Here is a 25,016-nt window from a genome sequence, read left to right as displayed (position 1 = left end):
CCAGGAACAAGCATTATTTTAAAAGCATGGGAACCGGTTAATAACGTTATATTATGTTACAGGGATTTTTTTTCCAGTCCCACAAAAAATATGCAAAGCCCTCTGTCACTTAGAAACTTATTCCACTGTCTGCCTGCCAGCTGAAAACCTTTGCCAGTGCGTGTAGGCTGCCTGCTCCTCCCCTTCTGAAGCATAGTCTACTGTAGCCTGCTGATGTTACAAGCGGGATTCATAAATTAGGGAGAGAGATATTTAATTAGAGAAGAATGGATAAACTTTTTTAATGCTAGTTAAGGATGCTATACAGCACCTTCAGAAGGTTTTTCAGACCCCTTGACTTTTTCAGCATTTTGTAACAGACTATTCTAAATTTGCTAAAAACTTTCCCCCCCCCTGATCAATCTACAGACAACACCCCATAATGACGAAGCAAAAACAGGTTGAGACATTTTTGCTAAACAATTTCTGGAATAAAATGGAAATATCACATTTACATAAGTATTCAGACCCTTTACTCCACACTTTGTTGAAGCACCTTGGCGGGGATTACAGCCTCGAGTCTTCTTGGGTGTGACGCTACAAGCTTGGCACACCTGTATTTGGGGAATTTCTCCCATTCTTCTCTGCAGATCCTCTCAAGCTCTGTCAGGTTGGATGGGGAGCGTTGCTGCACAGCTATTTTCAGGTCTATCCAGAGATGTTTGTTCGGGTTCAAGTCCGGGCTCTGGCTGGGTCACTCAAGGACATACAGAGACTTGTCAACACTTCTGCATTGTCTTGGCTGTGTGTTTAGGGTCGTTGTCCTGTTGGAAGGTGAACCATCACCCCATTCTGAGGTCCTGAGTGTTCTGGAGCAGGTTTTCACCAAGGATCTCTCTATACCTTGCTCCGTTCATCTATGCCTCGATCCTGACTAGTCTTCCAATCCCTCCCGCTGAAAAACATCCCCACAGCATGATGTTGCCACCACCATGCTTCACCATAGGGATGGTGCCAGGTGTCCTCCAGACGTAACACTTGGCATTCAGGCCAAAGAGTGCCATCTTGGTTTCATCACACCAGAGAATCTTGTTTCTTATGGCCTGAAAGTCTTTTGGTGACTTTTGGCAAATTCCAAACGGGCTGTGATATGCCTTTTAGTGAGGAGTGGCTTCCCATCTGGCCACTCTACCATAAAGGCCTGATTGGTAGAGTGCTGCAGAGATGGTTGTCCTTCTGGAAAGTTCTCCCATCTCCACAGAGCAACTCTAGAGCTCTGTCAGAGGGACCATCGGGTATTTGGTCATTTCCCTTACCAAGGCCCTTCTCCCCCGATTGCTCAATTTGACCGGGTGGCCAGCTCTAGGAAGAGTCTTGGTGGTTCCAAACTTCTTCCATTTAAGAATGGAGGCCACTGTGTTCTTGGGGAAGTTTTTTGGTACCCTTCCCCAGATCTGCACCTCAACACAACCCTGTCTCGGACTTTTACGGACAATTCCTTCGACCTCATTGCTTGGTATTTGATCAGACATGCACTGTCAACTGTGGAACCTTATATAGACAGCCTTTCCAAATCATGTTCTATCAATTGAATTTACCACAGGTGGACTCTAATCAAGTTGTAGAAACATCTCAAGGATGATCAATGGAAACAGGATGTACCGGAGCTAAAATGTTCATGTCCCATAGCAAAGGGTCTGAATACTTATGCAAATAAGGTATTGCAATTTTTTAAATTTTGTATAAATTTGCAAAAATAATCTAAAAACCTAATTTCGCTTTGTCATTATGAGGTTTTTTTTTTTTTTTTTTTTTTAAATACCTCATAATGAAAAAGTATTTTTTTAGATTGAGGTTGTAACATAACAAAATGTGGAAAAAGTCAAGGGGTCTGAATACTTTCCGAAGGCACTGTAGTGATTAATTAACTACAAAAAGGTAAGACTTGTTATTATTTAAATTCTGGTGCCGCTCTGCACACACAAGCTTCTTAGATAGCTAGCTAGCTAGCGCTGGTCCAACATCAAGGCAACTCTCTGAAGTTCAAAGACATTCAAAGTTCCTTCATACCGTAGAATCCGCTCCTCCGTAGGTATAAATCTGTGGGCCTAATTCAGATAACGAATGTCATAACAACAAGATGCCCAGCGCTTCAAGTCAAGCCTCTTCCTCCACCGTCTCTCCCCACCTGCAAAATTTCAGTCGCATCTCGCGCCCTAACAATGGTCTGTACAATGCATGTAAATAGTTTGCACACTCCATAGCAACCTGCTCTATCTGCACTGATTGGTGAAGTAATTTAATGTCGAGCTAAATGTAATAAAAAGGTTGATTTCAAGAGGTTTAAAAAGTAACAGAAAGGGTTAGGCGTTCAAACCGGTTCAGAATTTCATTTTGCTGGTCTGGAAAAAAATTAAAATAATGGTACTGTTCAGAACGAAACAATTGGGAAATAATTTCGGGTTCCAAAGCCTGGCCTGAAGGTTAGTGTCTGTGTGTGTGTCAGTGTTTCAGAGCACCCGCCAGCCTCTCTCTCTCTCCCCAGAGCTCCATCAGTCTGGGACAGATGGTTCTAAACAAGAGTGGTGTTCAATCTCCGGATCAGATCCCACCAGATGGTCTCCTCTAATCTCAGCCAGCTTGTGTGTGTGTGTGTTTACCCCACAGAGACAAAAACAGCAATCAGACAGTGTCACCCCTGGCCCACTTCCTATGACAGTATTAACTAGTCTAGGCTATAAGACTTGTGACGGATCACCTTTAACCAAATTAGTCACTTCCTTGTTTACATTGTGCTGGCATCTACTTCTATGACTACTCCTCCTGGTCACACAAGAAATCTGCTTCCCAGCTTCAGGCATCATACAATTGAAGTATCTTAACCAGATGGACAGCCTCACAGACTGCCATTGTTGTTATGGGACTGCGTCCCAAATGGCACTCTAATTCCTACATAGTGCCCATTCCCTACGAGCTCTAGTCAAAGGAAATGCACTATATAGGGAAAAGGGTCCCATGTGAGACGCAAACATGGTTTTTCATTTTGTCTGTGTTCTCACCTGGATAGGGCACCCTGCCCTTGGTCACCAGTTCGGTGAGTAAGATGCCGAACGACCAGCCATCTGACTTGATGGTGAAGCGGCCGTACAGAGCAGCCTCAGGAGCCGTCCACTTGATGGGGAACTTGGCCCCTAAAAACCAGAGCAGGACGGGGAAGAGATAAAAGAAGAGCGGGAAGGGAGAAAGACAGAGAGAAAGAAGAGGGGGAAATACAGAGAGAGAAAGAACATTAACTTCCACTAGGGGTCATCAGAGACCTTACAGCTGTACCATAACCACTGAGAAGTGACCGATATTACAGTTCACACTCAAGTCTGCCATAACAATTACACTATTGATCTCCATCACAAAATTAATCATAGTTCAATTTTTAACGGTTGAAGTGTGATCTGATTGCAAGGTAATTGATCGAAAAGGAATCCTACATTATAAATATATCACAGCGGGGCGAAAAAATCAAAAGTCACATTCCAAAAGGTTTGAGGTTTAAGAGTGTTGTTGAGTGGGAAAAGGAGTGTTCATGTCCAAACGTCTGTTTCTCTGCTGAAACCATTGGGCTTAAATGGTTAAGCAGCAGGAAGCTCGAGAAAGAATTTACTCACCTCGACTAATCAGATTGGATATGACCATCTGCTTTTCGCCATTAGCCTAATTTACCATTTACCAGGAAATCGGGTTGAATATTTTCCCGGTATTTTACAAATGTTCCATTCCGAGAATAAATCACTTTTCTCCCAGGTAACCCGGTATTTCCCACCAAAACCTGAAGTGTCAATCTAAAGCATTATAAAGGATATAAATGTCTGGATTTGATTAGAGCTTTGATTTACGTTTACATTTAAGTCATTTAGCAGACGCTCTTATCCAGAGCGACTTACAAATTGGACAGCATGAACATTCCAAACCTGATGCTACCTGAGCCTGATGAGCCATATATTCAATGCATTTTATGAGCCCTACAATACTGAAATTTAATGAGCCAATCACACCGGCAGCTGATGAAACTGAGGAGTATTTCTGTCTGTAATAAAGCCCCTTTGTGAGGAAACCCTCATTCTGATTGGGGAGCTAGGCCCAACCAGTGGGTTGGCCTATGCCCTCCCAGGCCCACCCATGGGAGGGCATAAATCCATACATTAGGGCCTAAATATATTTGAAATGAATTTAAATTGACTGATTTTATTATATGAACTGTAACGCAGTGAAATTGTTGCAGGGTGCATTTATAATTTTGTTCAGTATATATATACACTGTATATATCTTTCTTGATGTAAAAATACTTGTCTGAACTTAAACGACTTAAACCAGGTAGAAAGTGTGTAGAAATTATAATTATTTAAATGTAATTTAATCTCTGAACAATTTTTCTTCAATCACAGCATTTTCAGCATTCTTCATCAAGAAATGTTTATTATTGACAATGAAAGAGGTGGGAATTTTGTTCCCTTCTCATATAATAATAAAAAAAAAAAAAAAAAATTTCCAGAGTTATTTGCTTAAATAAAAGACCATTGGGCGTCTATTACCAGAATGCTAACAACATTAGCCCACTTGGAGTTTGCCCAAAGGCACCTAAAGACTCTCAGACCAGATGAAACCAAGATTGAACTCTTTGGCCTGAATGCCAAGCGTCACGTCTGGAGGAAACCTGGAACCATCCCTATGGTGAAGCATGGTGGTGGCAGCATCATGCTGTGGGGGTGTTTTTCACCGGCAGGGACTGGGATACTAGTCAGGATTGAGGCATTGATGAACGGAGCAAAGTACAGAGAGATCCTTGATGAAAACCTTCTCCAGAGCACTCTGGACCTCAGACTGGGGCGAAGGTCCACCATTCAATGGGACAACGACCCTAAGCACACAGCCAAGACAATGCAGGAGTGGCTTCGGGACAAGTCTCTGAATGTCCTTGAGTGGCCCAGCCAGAGCCTGGATTTGAACCTGATCAAACATCTCTGGGGAGATCTGAAAATACCTGACAGAGCTTGAGAGGATCTACAGAGAAGAATGGCAGAAACTCCCCAAATTCAGGTCTGCCAAGCTTGTAGCGTCATACCCAAGAAGACTCGAGGCTGTAATTGCTGCCAAAGGTGCTTCAACAAAGCACAGAGTAAAGGGTCTGAATACTTATGTAAATGTGATATCTTTTTTAAAAGATATAAAATAAATTAGCAACATTTTTTTTTTTTTTTTTACTGTTTTTGCTTTGTCATTATGGGGTATTGTGTGTAGGTGGATGATTTAATACATGTTTTAGAATAAGGCTAGAACCCAACAAAATGTGAAAAAAGTCAAAGGGTCTGAATACTTTCCGAGGGCACTGTAGGTAGGAGCTACCGAATGTCTTTTTGTGAGTTTCAAATTTTCCCCTCTCTCCACTGGGATTCTCTGCCTCTAACCCTGTTACAGGAGCTGAGCCACTGGCTTACTGGTACTCTTCCATGCCGCCCCTGGGAGGGGTGCGTCACTTGAGTGGGTTGAGTCATTGACGTGATCTTCCTGTCTGGGTTGGCTATCTGGCCTGATGACTCCTTGCTGTCCCCAGTCCACCTGGCCGTGCTGCTGCTCCAGTTTCAACTGTTCTGCTTGCGGCTATGGAATCCTGACCTGTTCACCGGACGTGCTACCTGTCCCAGACATGCTGTTTTCAACTCTCTAGAGACCGCAGGAGCGGTAGAGATACTCTGAATTTACTCCTGAAGTGCTGACCTGTTGCACCCTCGACATCCACTGTGATTATTATTATTTGACCCTGCTGGTCATCTATGAACATTTGAACATCTTGGCCATGTTCTGTTATAATCTCCACCCGGCACAGCCAGAAGAGGACTGACCACCCCTCATAGCCTGGTTTCTCTCTAGGTTTCTTCCTAGGTTCTGGCCTTTCTAGGGAGTTTTTCCTAACCACCGTGCTTCTACACCTGCATTGTTTGCTGTTGGGGGTTTTAGGCTGGGTTTCTGTACAGCACTTTGAGATATCAGCTGATGTAAGAAAGGCTTTATAAATACATTTAATTTGATTTATTTGTCACATGGGCCGAATACAACAAGTGTAGTAGACCTTACCGTGAAATGCTTACTTACAAGCCCTTAACCAACAGTGCAGTTCAAGAGTTATGAAAATATTTACCAAATAAAATAAAGTAAAAAATAATAAAAAGTAACACAATAACATAACTATAATGAGGCTATATACAGGGGGTACTGGTACCGAGTCAGTGTGCGGGGGTACAGGTTAATTGAGGTAATTTGTACATGTAGGTAGGGGTGAAGTACCTATGCATATACAATAAACAGCAAGTAGCAGCAGTGTACAAAACAAATTGGGGGGGGGGGTCAACGTACTAGTCCGGTGACCATTTGATTAATTGTTAAGCAGTCTTATGGCTTGGGGGTAGAAGATGTTGAGGAGCCTTTTAGTCCTAGACTTCACGCTCCGGTACCGCATACCGTGCGGTGGCAGAGAAAACAGTCTATGACTTGGGTGACTGGAGTCAGACAATTTTATGGGCTTTCCTCTGACACTGCCTACTATATAGGTCCTGGATTGCAGGAAGCTTGGCCCCAGTGATGTACTGGGCCGTATGCACTACCCTCTGTAGTGGCTTATGGTCAGATGCCGAGCAGTTGCCATACCAGGCGGTGATGCAACCAGTCAGGATGCTTCGATGGTGCAGCAGGGGGAAAAAACGTTTTGTCGTGCCCTCTTCACGACTATCTTGGTGTGTTTGAACCATGAAAGTTTGTTGGTGATGTGGACACCAAGGAACTTGAAACTCTTGACCCGCTCCACAACAGTCCCGTTGATGTTAATGGGGGCCTGTTTGGCCCGCCTTTTCCTGTAGTCCACGATCAGCTCCTTTTGCTCACATTGAGGGAGAGGTTGTTGTCCTGGCACCACAGTGCCAGTTCTCTGACCTCCTCCCTATAGGCTGTCTCATCGTTGATCAGGCCTAACACTGTTGTGTCGGCAGCAAACTTAATGATGGTGTTGGAGTCATGTTTGGCCATGTAGTCGTGGGTGAACAGGGAGTACAGGAGGGGACTAAGTACACAACCCTGAGGGGCACCAGTGTTGAGGATCAGTGTGGCAGACATGTTGCCTACCCTCACCACCTGGAGGTGGTCCGTCAGGGAGTCCAGGAACCAGTTGCAGAGGGAGGTGTTTAATCCCAGGGTCCTTAGCTTAAGTGATGAACAAGAGACGAGAGACATTGAGCAAATGAACAACGTTTTGACGAATGCCGTACTGGCTCTCCAGCAGCATGTCTACAAGCTGTGTCTGTGTGGAGTCTGGATTCACTAGGGCAACGGGCCTGCCTGCTCTGCTCGGAGAAGAGGGGGGAGGAGGAGACCACCAAGAACAGAGAGGAGACAAAACGCAAGGAAATCACGATAGCAGTGGCAGCTGTACAAATAACTCAACCAAAAGGCTATGATGCCCCATCACTTTAATAATTCAGCCACTTAGTTAGATAGCAAATTAGACTTAGGGGTCATGTTAACACAGAATTATGCGGTTTTCACGCAGGTAAAAAATATGAAACGCATAAGAAACATCTTGCTATGTTTTGTAAAACACAGATCTAAAATGCTTCTTATTGTAATTTCTGCTCGGCATCAGACAAATGTTGTGTGCAAGTTGCACTTCTAAACTCGGATGAGAATTCACTAATGGGCATTCTATCAGCAGACAGCGCTCTGACTGATGTGGAGCTACTTATCTCTGGTACTTTCAAGATGAACATCAGGAAATGTAGCTGGCTACATTCTTCCTATGACAGGCCTAAACATTAGAAATATGATGGCCATGCATCGTATTTGCTTTTTCATTGTAAGCTCATTTAGTCGTGTGGCTTCCAGCCAAATAGCGTTGCACTTCTGTTGCCATCTGATGAAAATGAAGCTACTTTCTGTTGAATGTGTTGCACTAATGTAATTTCTGTGAAGGAAAACTATAGTTGCATGTCCCTGATCACTATATTGAAGCAAAAAATAAATAAGACTTTCAATATAAAACGTGACCCCTGTCAATACACAGTTGGACTCACCTGCTCCTGCTTTCTCCTGTTGTGCTATTTACAAACAAACACGTGACTGGATCAACCGTGCTGGGGAACTAAGTAAGCTTCATAATGTAAAATAATGTGACAGGTGAAATAAGAACGCTTTGCACACATTGACAGTAGGTATTTACTTAAAAAATAGCTACAAATATTACAATGTATTGAAAAAGTTAAAAGAAATCGTTTAAAAGTAGTGATGGTATTGAAGAAACATCCCGTGGCTATTTCCAAATACCCCGGTATACGGTATCCCGCTCAAGCCTACTCTGTGCTCTACTAACCTTGCCTAGCCGTGTACTCGTTGTCCTCGATCAGCCTGGCCAGACCGAAGTCGGCGATCTTGCACACCAAGTTGTCCGCGACCAGGATGTTAGCGGCACGGAGGTCCCTGTGGATGTAGTTCATCCTCTCGATGAAAGCCATACCGTCAGCGATCTGAGGAAAACAAGAAAAATTGTTTAACACTCCATTTCATCACCGATGCCCACGTTAATATTTGATGTGACCCACTCAGAGCGGAGCAGCCTTTCTTAGGATAGGTCCTAAATGACACCCTAATCCCTATATAGTGCACTACTTTTGAACAGAGCCCTATGGGCCCTGGGTAAAAGTATTGCACTAAATAGGGAATAGGGTGCCATCTGGGACGCATAGATACACACAAGAGGGAGGAATCTGGTGATAGAGAAAGGAAGAAAGTTTTTTCTTGTACTACTGGCAGTCAAAAAGAGGCCAAACTTATCCTTGGGTGGAGATACTGATGGGCAAGACACTTGGGATCATACATGGTGGTTTACTGAGAGGCTGACTTTTGACTTACCTGTGCGGCCATATCCACCAGCAAGGGAAGCTTGAGGAATTTACCATCTCCCTCCTTCAGGAAATCCAATAAACTTCCTACAATGACAAAATCAGCAACACATGACAGTTACTGTACCAGAGAGAGAGTGCTGCAAATGTTGCCAACAGTGTGGCAACAAAACACCACAGAAATAGTGACTTAAAGCTTCTTAAATACGACATCTTAAATATTCCCTTGGTATTGATGATGCTAGCAGCGTGTGTCTATGTTTGGTACATGGCTCTTAAAGACATTTAGGATGTGTCCCAAATGGTACCCTATTTACCTATATAGTGCACTACTTTTGACCACAGCCCTATGGGGCCCTGGTGACTGGCCAAAACTAGTACACTATATAGGGAATAGGATGTCATTTAGGACACAAACATTGCCATTTCCTTAGTGTGTGAGAGGAAACCAAGATTATAGTCACAGGGGACATCAATGGGATAAACACACACTCCCCTGTATGAGTTAGGCTAGTCTACACACACACACACCAATGCAATCTAATTTAGAACACACACACACAGTCACACACACAGGTCACTGAGTCCACTTACAGGGATAAGTCATTAGTGTTCAATCACTAATTAAAAAGAAACAGGGAGACGCATTGCAGTCAAGAAAGATGAAAGCTCGCCACAAAACTGCTGCAGTTTTCAATTAAACATCTCTGCTCCGGGCCTCCAAAACCCACATGGGATTTGCAAGGACTTTCAAACGGCAGGGTACGTTAATTAAAACGGCCGTAACATTTAAAAAATGTAATATTTAAGGAAATTGGCCGGGATACTTCTAATAGGATGACGTGTGTGTTGTGGCGTAATATCTAAAACTTCAGATTCCAAACTTTCGCACGAGTTCCGCGCCCTAAGATCTTTCGGAGACATGCAACAACTAACGTCCAAATCTCATGCCTTCTCTTCTTTGTATTAAAATCCATGTACAGGTTCTCCAACTCCATCACACATGTATAACAAGCTCCAGCTGAGCCAGTCAGCCAATCACCTGCCCCAGGCGTGTGTGTGAGTGAGTGTGTAAGGACCCTTCCGGAGAGAGGCTCTAGCTAGAACTTTTTAATTACACATCTGATCAGCCGTAGATCTAGATCTCAACACCATGCTGCCAGTCACACACACACACACACACACACGTCACTGCATCTGTGTGTGTCATGAACATGTGTACCTGCTACCTAGCCATGTCTGTTGGCAGGTTCCACATTGTTGCCGACGTGACGCATTTTGGGTAAAATGTGACTGACTGCCTGATCCACAAATAATACGGAGTAGTTATTTGTTGCAATGTCATTTGTAGATCAGTCAGTCGGCAGTCGCCTGCAATGTCGAACAAGCCCTCGGACTACTGCCCCTATGCAGATGGGTTATGCGATGGGTTGTAACTATGTAGATGGAATTCCATGTCACATGAGTGTGTGTACAATAATATGTGTGTGTGATTTATACGCGTCTGCTATACGTGCGTATGACGATGTGTACCTTTGGCCATGTACTCAGTGACGATGTAGATGGGTTCCTCAGACACCACGGCGTAGAGGGGCACCAGCTTGTCGTGCCTCAACTTCTTCATGATCTGGGCCTCCTGGAGGAAGGCCTCGGGGGACATGGTGCCTGGCTTCAGGGTCTTAATCGCCACCTTGGTGGTGCCGTTCCACGTGCCTGAATAGAATGACAATTTTAGTAAGTCGTGTTTGAGTCATGATGCTACCTCTTATTGTACCAGAAAGACACTAGTGTAAACAGGAGTAAACAAAATGGTCGTTTCCTGCACAGTACACATTATGTATGTGTACCAAATGGCACCCTATTTCCTACACAGCCAGGTCAAAAGAAGTGCACTACATAGGGATTAGGGTGCGATTTGGGATGCACATTCTGACATATTACAGTATGGCTACTGTTTATAGAGTTATACAGTGTGTCATAGGTACAATGTGACAAACGGGGTGTATTTGGGTACAGAGAGGAAAGCACACATGAAGTTATGAGCTGTAGCTAAAAGGACTTGAGTCCCCGAAGGAGCGGATGCCACTGTGGCAGAGCGAGTCTTCACTTTTACGCAGATATGGGATATGCAAACATACAGTTGAAGTGGGAAGTTTACATACACCTTAGCCAAATACATTTAAACTCAGTTATTCACAATTCCTGACATTTACCCCTAGTAAAAATTCCCTGTCTTAGGTCAGTTAGGATCACCACTTTATTTTAAGAATGTGAAATGTCAGAATGTCAGTAGAGAGAATGATTTATTTCAGCTTTTATTTCTTTCATCACATTCCCAGTGGGTCAGAAGTTTACATACACTCAATTAGTATTTGGTAGCATTGCCTTTGAATTGTTTAACTTGGGTCAAATGTTTCGGGTAGCCTTTCACAAGCTTCCCACAATAAGTTGGGTGAATTTTGGCCCATTCCTCCTGACAGAACTGGTGTAACTGAGTCAGGTTTGTAGGCCTCCTTTCTCGCACACCCCTTTTCAGTTCTTCCCACAGAATTTCTATAGGATTGAGGTCAGGGCTTTGTGATGGCCACTCCAATACCTTGACTTTGTTGTCCTTAAGCCATTTTGCCACAACTTTGGAAGTATGCTTAGGGTCATTGTCCATTTGGAAGACCTGTTTGCGACCAAGCTTTAACTTCCTGACTGATGTATTGACATGTTGCTTCAATATATCCACATAATTTTCCTCCCGCATGATGCCATCTATTTTGTGAAGTGCACCAGTCCCTCCTGGAGCCAAGCACTCCCATAACATGATGCTGCCACCCCTGTGTTTAATGGTTGTGATGGTGTTCTTCGGCTTGCAAGCCTCCCTCTTTTTCCTCCAAACATAACGGTGGTCATTATGGCCGAACTTCTATTTTTGTTTCATCAGACCAGAGGACATTTCTCCATAAAGTACGATCTTTGTCCCCATGTGCAGTTGCAAACCGTAGTCTGGCTTTTTATGGTGGTTTTGGAGCAGTGGCTTCTTCCTTGCTGAGCGGCCTTTCAGGTTACGTCGATATTGGACTCGTTTTACTGTGGATATAGATAAGTTTGTACCCGTTCCTCCAGCATCTTCACAAGGTCATTTGCTGTTGTTCTGGGATTGATTTGCACTTCTCGCACCAAAGCATGTTCATCTCTAGGAGAGAACACGTCACTTCCTGAGCGGTATGACAGCTGCGTGGTCCCATGGTGTTTATGCTTGCGTACTATTGTTTGTACAGATGAACGTGGTACCTTCAGGCGTTTGGAAATTGCTCCCAATGATGAACCAGACTTGTGGAGGTCTATAATTGTTTTTCCTGAGGTCTTGGCTGATTTCATTTGATTTTCCCATGATGTCAAGCAAAGAGGCACTGAGTTTGAAGGTAGGCCTTGAAATACATGCACAAGTACACCTCCAATTGACTCAAATGACGTCAATTAGCCTATCAGAAGCTTCTAAAGCCATGACATCATTTTCTCAAATTTTCCAAGCTGTTTAAAGGCACAGTCAACTTAGTGTATGTACACTTCTGACCAACTGGAATTGTGATACAGTGAATTATAAGTGAAATAATATGTCTGTAAACAATTGTTGGAAAAATGACTTGTGTCATGCACAAAGTAGATGCCCTAACCGACTTGCCAAAACTATAGTTTGTTAACAAGAAATGTGTGGAGTGGTTGAAAAACTAGTTAATGACTCCAACCTAAGTGTATGTAAACTTCCAAATTTAACTGTATATATAATTATTTAGTTTTTTGTCCTATCATGATCGAACGGTGCCAACCCTATATCCTAGATACACACCTAAGCGACCCACCCACTAAGGAGAAGTCCTTATTCGTTTTATAGGCCTGCTGCAAGTAGCCTATGCAGTCATGACAGAAAGGTGAATGCGGTCTGAGATCCACTAAAGCAGGACCGCCCCCACAAGAGTCTGACCCTGCCTGGCAGGGTAGGTCCAAAAGCCAAAGCCCCAGATGGGATTTTCTCAAAGCTGCTAATGAGAACCTTGATGACCTCGCACCTAGCCGGTGGGAATTCCGGTGGAGTACCCCCACCCAGGTAGTGTCAGTGCTGGCAACACTGGCTGCAGTAACCCATGGGGAGGGAGTTGCACTCGGACAATCAGAGTGGGGGTATATTATTGTAGCCCTGGCGGCACAGAATAATCAAATGGTCTGACTGCACAGAGGTGCTTGGGAAGATGGGTCACAATGGGGACGCTTGTGTGGGTGTTGGGGTGAAAGTGGATGTGCGAGCTCCATCAGCTAGGACTAGATATTGGTTAATCAAATATTCAAATTCTTGCTCAATTTGGCATGCCTTCTTAAATAGCCAAACTGCATATGCATTCACACATCTAGTATTCTCTTGAGTTGGGGGGGTACAAACGAGGCAAATGTGTTCGAACTTACGTTGGCTGTGAATCTGGATCTGTAGTGTAGGTGTCACCATGTGCTCTTTTTAAAGGATGGGCCCCTATCTCTTAAAGGCCCTAGGATCCATGTGTACAGGGTGTCAAAATATACTAGATTTTGGAACATTGCTGCAGGGACTTCCAATCAGCCACAAGAGCATTAGTGAGGTCGGGAACTGATGTTGGGCGACTAGACCTGGCACGCAGTCGGCGTTCTAATTCATCCCAAAGGTGTTCGATGGGGTTGAGGTCAGGGCTCTGTGCAGGCCAGTTAAGTTCTTCCACACCGATCTCGACAAACCATTTCTGTATGGACCTCGCTTTGTGCATGGGGGCATTGCCATGCTGAAACTGGATAGGGCCTTCCCCAAACTGCACAGAATTGTCTAGAATGTCATTGTATGCTGTAACGTTAAGATTTCCCTTCACTAAGGGGCCTAGCCTGAACCATGAAAAACAGCCCCAGATCATTATTCCTCCTCCACTAAACTTCACAGTTGGCACTATGCATTCGGCAGGTAGCGTTCTCCTGGCATCCGTCAAACACAGATTTGTCTGTCGGACTGCCAGATGGTGAAGCGTGATTCATCACTCCAGAGAACACGTTTCCACTGCTCCAGAGTCAAATGGCAGTGAGCTTTACACCACTCCAGCCGACGCTTGGCATTGTGCATGGTGATCTTAGCCTTGTGTGCGGCTGCTCGGCCATGGAAACCCATTTTATGAAGCTTCCGACAAACAGTTATTGTGCTGACGTTGCTTCTAGAGGCAGTTTGGAACTCAGTAGGGAGTTTCACAACCGAGGACAGACAATTTTTACGCACTACACGCTTCAGCACTCTGCGGTCCGTTCTGTGAACTTGTGTGGCTTACCACTTCGCGGCTGAGCCGTTGTTGCTCCTTGACGTTTTCACTTCAAAATAACAGCACTTACAGTTGACCGGAGCAGCTCTAAGCAGGGCAGAATTTTGAAGAACTGACTTGTTGGAAAGGTGTAATCTTATGACGGTACCACGTTAAAGTCACTGAGCTCTTCTGTAAGGCCATTCTACTACCAATGTTTGTCTATGGATATTGCACAGCTGTGTGCTCGATTTTATACATTTGTCAGCAATGGGTGTGGCTGAAATAGCCAAATCCACTAATTTGAAGGGGTGTCCACATTCTTTTGTATATATAGTGTACCTCAACGGAACATAAAGGAAATCACACTGCAAACTATCACCCTCATGCACTTAAAGAAATATTATCAATATATTGGAACTAGTGGATATATGGAGGCTTAAATATCCTGACCTAGTGAGATATACATGGCGGAGGCTCAATAAAGCTATTCGTCTTTACAACAGATGGTGTCAAGCACTCCTCCAGCGTCTTTTCATTTTCTCGGTCTCTCACAAATGTTCTTCTTTGTGATCCGAACACCTCAAACTAAGATTTGTCTGTTCATAACACTTTTTTTCAATCTTCCTTTGTCCAGTGTCTGTGTTATTTTGAACATCTTATTATTTTATTGGCCAGTCAGATGTGGCTTTTTCTTTGCAAAAAGCTGCCAGTTGAGGACTTGTGAGGCATCTGTTTCTCAAACTAAACACTCTAATGTACTTGTCCTCTTGCTCAGTTGTGCACCGGAGCCTCCCACTTCTCCTTCTATTCTGGTTAGAGCCAGTTTGTGCTGTTCTATGAAGGGAGTAGTACACAGCATTGTACGAGATCTTCAGTTTCTTGACAATTTCTTGCATGCAATAGCCTTCATTTCTCAGAATAAGAATAGACTGATGAGTTTCAGAAGAAGGTTCTTTGTTTCTGGCCATTTTGAGCCTGTAATCGAACCCACAAATGCTGATTCTCCAGATCCTCAACTAGTCTAAAGAAGGACAGTTTTGCTGCTTCTTTAATCAGAACATCAGTTTTCAGCTGTGCTAACATAATTCCAAAAGGGATTTCTAATGATCAATTAGCCTTGGATTAGCTAACACAACGTGCCATTGGAACACAGGACTGATGGTTGCTGATAATGGGCCTCTGTATGTAGATATTCCATAAACAATCTGCCGTTTCCAGCTACAATAGTCATTTACAACAGGTTTTTACATGGACGATACATTGGAGATAATATAAGATAAGTACTGGAAACAATAGACCACTAAAACAACAACAAAAAATCAGGGAAACCAGGCCTGGTATTCATAGCTAACTTTGAAAAGGCCCGAAATGTATATATAAATGCCTGGACTATTTTAATTTAGGAGAATCTCTTAAACGATGGGTTAAAGTTATGTATAACCCCAGGTGTAAAATAGTAAATAATGGCTACTTCTCAGAAAGTAATAAATTGTCAAGAGGAGTAAAACAAGGTTGTCCACTATCGGCATATCTATTTATTATGAACATTGAAATGTTAGCTATTAAAGTCAGATCCGACAACAATATTGAGTGGCTAGAAATCCAGGGCTTAAAAACAAAGCTGTCATTGTACGCTGATTTGGATCCCTGCACAGCCTGACAGGAGCTAGATACTTTTTCTAACCTCTCTGGATTCATACTGAATAATGATGTGCACCCTGATTAATTATTTAGTCATATCCCAGTTGATCTATTTACTTATGGTCCTTCTACACCTAAAAAAGTTTTTTTAAATTATATGAGCAAAAAATATTAACTTTATTTGGAACGGAAGCTCGACTAAATTAAACAGGCCTATTTATATCATGAATATTAATTCCGAAGGCAGAAATGATTAAATATTAAAGCATCGGAACTCTCACTAAAGGCTTCAATCACACAAAAACTATACTTAAATCTGAACTGGTTCTCTAGCAGATAAGTAAGAATGGCTCACCCCGTGTTTAAGAATGCTCTTTTACCCTTTATTAAAATAAATATTTATATATTTTATTTTTTAACCTTTATTTAACTAGGCAAGTCAGTTAAGAACAAATAATTTTTTACAATGACAGCCTAGGAACAGTGGGTTGGTTGCAATTTCAGTTTAATCCACTATAAAAGACAGAACAAATACTATGGTTAAACTCAAATATACTAATTGATGATAAAACATTATTTATGAAAAGAAAAATATTATCTTTGTGAATTATATCATAAATAGGACTGGTGGAATGTCACACATGCAGTTAACAAAAATACATGGAAATGTCTGCTCTTCCCAAAATTACAACCAACTGATTGCAGCATTACTGCAAAAATGGATGACACAAGTGGATATGGGAGAAGATAAGGAACTTGTCTGTCAGCCTTGCAATAAGGACCAAAATTGGCTATAGAAAAATTATGATAAATAAAAAAAAGTATGCCAGTTTCATTTTAGGACCAAACAATTGACAGATGCGCCATACAGGTTGCAAAATAGTTGGGAGGAGATTTTTGATATACCATGGCACATGGTTTATGAATTGATACACAAAACGACACTGGATTCAAAACGTAGTTTTTCAATTTAAATCATACAAAATTCTTGCAACCAATAGAATTTCATATATATGGGGGATACAACCCTCCCAGCTCTGCAGATGTTGCTGCGAAGAGACAATCATTAGGTCACTTGTTTTGGTACTGCCCATGTGTAGCTTGTTTTTGGTTGCAGGTTCAGGAATGGTTGAAATATTGCAACATTTACTCTGAGCTAACTCTACAAATAGCACTGCTGGGTGATTTTAAAAGTCATAGTAATATAACAATATGTCATACTGTATATCCCCTGTCTGTGTTGCCCATCCAGACCATTTGGAGTGTCAAGTATGTGTGTGTGTCTCTGTCTGTCTGTATGTGTGTGTGTACAGTCTTACCCATCCAGACCTCTCCGAAGCAGCCCTGGCCCAGTTTGAGCTCCAGGCGGAGGGACTCCCGGGGGATCTCCCAGGCATCCTTGGCCAGGCCCTGAGTCTGGGGCTTCACCGTGGGGCACACTGTGGTCAGCCGGTGGCACAGCCCGTCTGCATGCTCTGAGCGGGGGGACAGATACACACATATAGACGCACACAGATGCACGCATGCACACACCCACACACATAAATACCATGGTCAACATTCTTCTGAGTCACAGGAGTAACTAATATACAACGAACGCAGCTTAAAAAGGGGACATTTCACACATTACTTCAAGTTTCTCCGTACGCCATGTGATACGGCTAAATTCAGCCTATAATTACACGGCTAAAATATGAATGAGAAGAGAATGGTTTAACACGGCTTGGACCTGCTGGTTTCAAAATGCACCAGAGAAAAGTAGATTATGTCCCAAATGGCACACTATTCCCTATATAGTGCACTACTTTTCACCTGGTCCCATAGGGCTCTGGTCAAAAGTAGTGCACTGTCTAGGGAACAGGGTTCCATTTGGGACACATACAGCCGTAAATTGGGCTCACCCAGAGCGCTTTAACCTCTCTCCTTTGGCGGCAAGGGAAGCACTTAAGGAAGGTATCCATTAAATATTCAATCTGAGTACCATTCCTCGAGCTGGAGAAATCACCGGAACAATTACAGGTAAGCCAGTTATTACCAAAGCACAGACGAGGGACAGAGAGAGAGAGACTGTGGTAAAAGAGAGTGAATTTTAGATCAGGAACTGCTCTGCTCTTGGAGAAGGGAGGGAAGCTGTGAATGAGAAAGTTACTGGGGAGCTACACTCGGTTGTTGTGAAAACAGTTGTTTTTTAAGGTAATACACTGGACGTGTGACCTTTTGCCGGCGTGAACAGAACGCAAGCCACTTCATTAAGTGTTCTCGTGTGTGAGCTGCACATCAAACTCTTCAAATTAGAACCAGTGTAATTTTACGAGGAGCCGTGCTGCTTCCACCCAGGTTTCATTGAAATGAATAGGAGTGTCTCACGCTCAGCAAGGCTACATTTGCAGGGTAACAGGTCTGTAAGAGAGTGAGTTTGAGAGAGTGCTAGAGAAGAGAGAGAGAGAGAGAGAGAGAGAGAGAGAGCGAGAGCGAGAGCGAGAGCGAGATCCTATGAAAAAGAGCTAGAAGACCTACCTGTGTAGTGTTTGACCAGTTTCTGCAGGGTGTCAAACTGGGCGCGTGTGGTGATGTAGTAACCCCCGTTGTCGAGTTTGCGGATCTTGTAGTGTTTCACATTGTCGCCTTTGGCATCGTCCCAGTCTCGTATGGACAAGGAATAAGCACCTGGAGGAGACAATGACCAGATTCTTCGTCCATCCATCCAACAGTATTAAGATCTAGGCTTTATCTATTCATGTAAATGAGAGTGTCACTGGCTATGTCTTAAATGACTCCCTATTCCCCATATAGTGCACTACTTAGAGCACCATATGAGCTCAAGTGCTGATATCAGATTAGTTTCACGTTTTAGATCACAATGAATCTGATTGTTATGGATGGGGAGAATCTGACCCTGGATCAGCACACCCATATTCTGAGACACTTTATGAATATGAACCCTCAAAAGTAGTGCACTCCATGGGGAATAGCGTGTTACTTGAGATGCAGTCCATGCACGATTTTTCACGCTAATCATCTTCACCTTTAGTGGTTTCACTTTCTCGCACCAGGAAGGTGCCGCGATTGTTGCCTGGATTCAACAGCAGCCTCTCGGCATCTTTACGGCCCATTTTACCAAAGTACCACCTGAGGAAGCACACAGACTTACAATGAGTTGAGCCGTTGTAAAAATGAGCCTTTCCCAAATCTGTCCTTGAGAAGCCCCAGCCATTCCAAGTATTTATTGCGTTCCAGAACTAGCACATCATTCCATTCCTATGAGAGGACACACATTAACATGAATACCGGCTTATGTTATTATTACAGTGGGGGCAAAAAAGTATTTAGTCAGCCACCAATTGTGCAAGTTCTCCCACTTAAAAAGATGAGAGAGGCCTGTAATTGTCATCATAGGTACACTTCAACTATGACAGACAAAATGAGGAAAAAAAATCCAGAAAATCACATTGTAGGATTTTTAATGAATTTATTTGCAAATTATGGTGGAAAATAAGTATTTGGTCACCTACAAACAAGCAAGATTTCTGGCTCTCACAGACCTGTAACTTCTTCTTTAAGAGGCTCCTCTGTCCTCCACTCGTTACCTGTATTAATGGCACCTGTTTGAACTTGTTATCAGTATAAAAGACACCTGTCCACAACCTCAAACAGTCACACTCCAAACTCCACTATGGCCAAGACCAAAGAGCTGTCAAAGGACACCAGAAACAAAATTGTAGACCTGCACCAGGCTAGGAAGACTGAATCTGCAATAGGTAAGCAGCTTGGTTTGAAGAAATCAACTGTGGGAGCAATTATTAGGAAATGGAAGACATACAAGACCACTGATAATCTCCCTCGATCTGGGGCTCCACGCAAGATCTCACCCCGTGGGGTCAAAATGATCACAAGAACGGTGAGCAAAAATCCCAGAACCACACGGGGGGACCTAGTGAATGACCTGCAGAGAGCTGGGACCAAAGTAACAAAGCCTACCATCAGTAACACACTACGCCGCCAGGGACTCAAATCCTGCAGTGCCAGACGTGTCCCCCTGCTTAAGCCAGCACATGTCCAGGCCCGTCTGAAGTTTGCTAGAGAGCATTTGGATGATCCAGAAGAAGATTGGGAGAATGTCATATGGTCAGATGAAACCAAAATAGAACTTTTTGGTAAAAACTCAACTCGTCGTGTTTGGAGGACAAAGAATGCTGAGTTGCATCCAAAGAACACCATACCTACTGTGAAGCATGGGGGTGGAAACATCATGCTTTGGGGCTGTTTTTCTGCAAAGGGACCAGGACGACTGATCCGTGTAAAGGAAAGAATGAATGGGGCCATGTATCGTGAGATTTTGAGTGAAAACCTCCTTCCATCAGCAAGGGCATTGAAGATGAAACGTGGCTGGGTCTTTCAGCATGACAATGATCCCAAACACACCCCCCGGGCAACGAAGGAATGGCTTCGTAAGAAGCATTTCAAGGTCCTGGAGTGGCCTAGCCAGTCTCCAGATCTCAACCCCATAGAAAATCTTTGGAGGGAGTTGAAAGTCTGTGTTGCCCAGCAACAGCCCCAAAACATCACTGCTCTAGAGGAGATCTGCATGGAGGAATGGGCCAAAATACCAGCAACAGTGTGTGAAAACCTTGTGAAGACTTACAGAAAACGTTTGACCTCTATCATTGCCAACAAAGGGTATATAACAAAGTATTGAGATAAACTTTTGTTATTGACCAAATACTTATTTTCCACCATAATTTGCAAATAAATTCATTAAAAATCCTACAATGTGATTTTCTGGATTTTTTTTCTCATTTTGTCTGTCATAGTTGAAGTGTACCTATGATGAAAATTACAGGCCTCTCTCATCTTTTTAAGTGGGAGAACTTGCACAATTGGTGGCTGACTAAATACTTTTTTGCCCCACTAACTTCATTTGACTCAATACTAGTAAGGATCATTTCCGTGTTTGGAAAAGTCAAACCTGAAATACACAATGAGAGGAAATACAGAATTATTTGAGTCCATCAGGGGTCATGTAACAAACCGGATTAAATTCTATTTCCTTGCTAAACGATAATAAACCTCTAGGCTTATATCCAACATGAGACGGTAGATGAAACCCCCAGGGGACACATGTATCAAGTGTCTCAGGCGTAGGAGTGCTGGTTTATTTGAGCCTGTTTTCTACAGCAGGAAAATAATCCTGCAGCAACAAGCCATGTGGATTAAATTCCAGGACATTTTTGTAGGGGTTGATACGTTATGAAAATGAAGTCTGAAATGTCAAAGTGGAAACTTCAGAAGCCTTTTTAAACCTCAAATACACGACAAATTGAAAATTGCAGGAAAGTTTGTCTCGATCCAATTAAGATCCTACATCTGTAGATCACTATGAATGAGATTACACGGACAGGAGGAACCTGATCAGCACTCCTATTCTGAGACGCTTGATAAATATGGCCTCAGGAGAGCAGAAGAAGCTATGAGCTATTCTAGTTTGGGGCGGCAGGTAGCCTAGTGGTTAGAGCATTGGGTCCAGTAACCGAAAGGGTGCTGGATCGAATCCCCGAGCCGACAAGGTAAAAATCTGTCGTTCTGCCCCTGAACAGCGCAGTTAACCCACTGTTCCCCAGGAGGCTGTCATTGCAAATAACTGTCTTGCCTGGTTAAATAAAACAATTTAAACAAAAAATGTGAATGGGCCTCCAGTGAGAGGCATGTGATGCATGATCATGATGCTGTGGTTAGGATAGTGCTGTTGTGTCAGTGGAAGGTCCTAATCAGGTTAGGTCAGGTGAGAGGATAAACAAGGGCCTTACTCTTCAGCCTGGATGGAGTCAGCTGGAGCCACATAGTTACTGGGGATGTAACCCTTCTTCCCTGTGTTGATGGAGCGCGCCTCCCACCAGTCCCCTTCTCTGTAGGGGGAAAAACAGAGCGAGAGAGAGAGAGAGAATCATCCAGATATAGTATCACTACTATGTCTGCACACTCCAGCACTCACGGTTCCTAGTAACGGTAGCCTGGTTATGTCTTGTACATGCTGTCTTTCATGCATGTGTTCTATAGCTATATTATGGCGTGCGGCAATGCATTATATTTGAATTGAACAAAGTCACCCAAGGCTACATTCTAGAGCAGAGAGGTATTTATGACCTGAGGCACATCTGTGTTAAAGGGGTTTCATTAAATACATGAAAGACTACAGTGATCTGGGTGTAAAAACAGCATCAGAGGGTGAAAACAAAAATCTAACCAATGTTTTTTATTTATTTTTATTTAACATGTAGGAAGAAAGTTGTACAGAACGGGTGCAAAGCAGGAGTCTGTATCCCAAATGCCATCCTATTCCCTATATAGTGCCCTACTTTTGACCAGGGCCCACAAGAACTCACGTGTTATTGATGATCTGGAAGCGGTCCCCTTTTTTGAACGTCAGGTCGTCTGAAGTTCTGGCTTCATAGTCGTACAAGGCCACGAAGAACGTAACCCCACCTGAACACACACACACACAGACAGACAGAAAACATTCAATAAAACATTCAAAAAGCACAAGTGAAATTCATGGACAGTATATACATTTAGGGGACTCAAAAAGAGTTTTGTTGACTAATTTTGGTGGAGAACCAGTACAGATGGTGAAAAAGTCACAATATGACGCCATTCAGAGCTACTAATAGCCTACTAAGGATACAAAGATTTTCTATAAATACCTGGCGACCTTTGTGCCAAGATTGGTACTGTCAACATTCAGTGACATTGACAGAAACAAACTCTTATCTTTGCTGCAAAGGCACCAATGGGAGGTCAGTCAGAGAAAGTAGATCTGTAGAGGCGGTCCTGTTTCCATAGCGGTGGTACGTGACTGGTATGTGTAGTGTGACACACTGTTGTGAGAGGAGGGTAGCAATAGATCCGTGGTCTCCGGCCTGCACGCTCCCTGTAGATTTTCCCCTGCCGTTAATTCTACTCGATGGAAATGTCCAGCGTAGAAAAATATGAACAAAACTGCCACGTGTCAGGAAAGCAACGTAGACACGCCATTGGCCCTGGATCCGACCTGGGTTGAAATACTATTTGAAATGATTTGAAATACTTAAGCTGGGCATAATTGAGCTTTCCTGGTGCAATGGAATCAATGTAATTGATGAAAACTGCACATCTGGCATTCTAGCCTAAAGCAAAGATTTCAAATAGTATTTAAACCCAGGTCTGCCATGGATACATTGGGAAGGGTAAAGGGAAAGACTGTCATTCATGTCAGGCATTCATTTGGCAGGGGGGGGAATACTACATTGGTTGCTCTGACGGGAGGGGATTTAACCATCCGGCGAGGTTGTTTGTTTGTTTAGCGTCATAGGGGAAGTGTTTACGTCAGCTCGGTGCAAATCGAACACAATTTACAAACCGTGAATAATAGCACAGCACAGGTCATCTAATCTCACAGCTGTAATGTCAATACAGAACACAATGTAAACCATTCTGCTTACTGGACAGAGATTAGACAGGTAGGGCAGATTGTGTGGATAACCAACTACATCCCAAACGGCACCCTACTCCCTACACACGTTAGTACACTACTTTTGACCCGGGCCCGTAGGGTGCCATTACAGACACAGCCTCGCAGGGAGCACATATTCATCTAAACCAATGCTGAACAACACAAAGCTGCCAACGCTAATCCCATTAACTGGTCGAGGAACGCCATAAAGTGCCATGGAGCACCACCACCACCCCCGGACCAGATAACACAACAGGGATTGGGGATTACAAACATAATCCCACCTATACAGGAGGGCTCAATCCCATCTCCCTGCTCACTGGGACCTATAAAAAGATGTAACAAGATTTGTTTGTTTGTGCTAATGGCACCTGTGGACAACGTGACTGAAGGACATCTAGAGGGAGACGACGATAGACTGTCGGATTTGAATTGGCTGGAACACAACGGCAGATGGGGTTTTCGAGCGGCTCCGGATATTGAGGTGTCAGGTCACCGACTATTCCGTTGGAGAATAAGTATATGGGCCCCTGTGAAGGAACCATAGCAGTCTCATATTGCACACCTTAGAGTGCTTATATAGCACTGTTGTTGTGATAGAAAGGCACACGGGTACGAAAAGAAACCCACACTCGAAAGATACATGCGCACAAACGTGTCGCACAAATCATCCATTGATGTCAACACGTGATTGCACCGAAACTCGAGTTACGCCTTAAGGTCTCAAGTTTGGATTCTGTAAATAAAATGTCAATGTGTAATTCGCACGAAAATTCGAGGTAGGCTACGCTTGAAGATCTACATCTAGGATTATGTGGATAGTAGGCGAGTTTCACCTGATACGGCACCGGGGAATGCACCGGGGAGAGCACCGGAGAAGGAGGTGGATGCCCCTCCGAAGGGGGTCATGATGGAGGCTCCTCCGAAGGGGGTGATAGCGTGGGGATTGAAGCCTGCGGCGGGTCCAGAGGAAGGTGGCTGGTTCTGCTGCAGCTGGGTGGGGTCGGGCCCGTAGGGGCCTACATGGGGGGCGATGACGTCCGAGGCCGAAGCATTGTCCGGCCGGTACTTCATGGTGGGACCCTTGTCTTCTTTACTCTTGATGCAGCCCATGGTCACGTCTGGAGGGAAACACACACACACACTTAGTTAGAGCGTAGTTTCAGAACAGTGTTCACTGTGTCACCCTCGGCATAGACGTGATAGGCTGAGTGTGCAGGGGTGGCACTTCATCAGTCGAAACAACGAGGAAAGTGTTGGAAAAAGAGCAAAGAGGTTAATAAATGATGAAGGATTACAACATATGGACAGGTCAGGAGGATGCCTTTAACAATCAGATTACTACCTCTGTAGCTGTCCTGCAACCTAGACGACTGTACGCCTATTAAATGTTTGTCATAAACCATTTGTTTGTCATTTGATGGCTTAAGCCACCAAGCCCAGATGCTCTATAAATCTGGGGACAAAAATCCTAAATCTGATCTGAAATGAGTTGGTTGTAGAGCATCACTCTTCCTAACGCATGTTACATGGTCATAATCAAACACATGCCCGGGTTCAAGCACACACATACGACTGTGAGACAGCACTAGTCTAGTGTATCCAATGTAAAATACATGCATGTTGTGTTGACAGTCTAAAAGAGGTTTTATAAGGGGGTTTAGGACTGTTGCGTT

At 43.6% G+C, this 25,016-nt stretch overlaps 1 protein-coding gene across 2 annotated transcripts in view; it reads right to left on the bottom strand.

Moving 5' to 3' along the window:
* The window catches only part of LOC120027831 (tyrosine-protein kinase Yes-like), a 60,332-nt gene that overhangs the window by 2,599 nt on the left and 32,717 nt on the right, over positions 1 to 25,016 (bottom strand). For both annotated transcript variants that reach the window (XM_038972885.1, XM_038972884.1), the window contains 10 exons: positions 24,177 to 24,461; positions 22,235 to 22,334; positions 21,659 to 21,757; positions 18,880 to 18,983; positions 18,372 to 18,521; positions 17,174 to 17,329; positions 10,450 to 10,629; positions 8,927 to 9,003; positions 8,388 to 8,541; positions 3,039 to 3,170 (listed from right to left, as the gene is read on the bottom strand). In XM_038972885.1, coding sequence (XP_038828813.1) covers positions 3,039 to 3,170; positions 8,388 to 8,541; positions 8,927 to 9,003; positions 10,450 to 10,629; positions 17,174 to 17,329; positions 18,372 to 18,521; positions 18,880 to 18,983; positions 21,659 to 21,757; positions 22,235 to 22,334; positions 24,177 to 24,453 — 1,429 coding nt within the window. In that variant the 5' untranslated portion in view covers positions 24,454 to 24,461. The remainder of the gene's footprint in view (positions 1 to 3,038; positions 3,171 to 8,387; positions 8,542 to 8,926; positions 9,004 to 10,449; positions 10,630 to 17,173; positions 17,330 to 18,371; positions 18,522 to 18,879; positions 18,984 to 21,658; positions 21,758 to 22,234; positions 22,335 to 24,176; positions 24,462 to 25,016) is intronic.

Source organism: Salvelinus namaycush, chromosome 33 (assembly GCF_016432855.1).
Source record: "Salvelinus namaycush isolate Seneca chromosome 33, SaNama_1.0, whole genome shotgun sequence".
Taxonomy (NCBI): Eukaryota; Metazoa; Chordata; class Actinopteri; order Salmoniformes; family Salmonidae; genus Salvelinus; species Salvelinus namaycush.
Note: the sequence above shows the minus strand (reverse complement) of the source record. Positions and strands in the feature narration are given on the sequence as shown.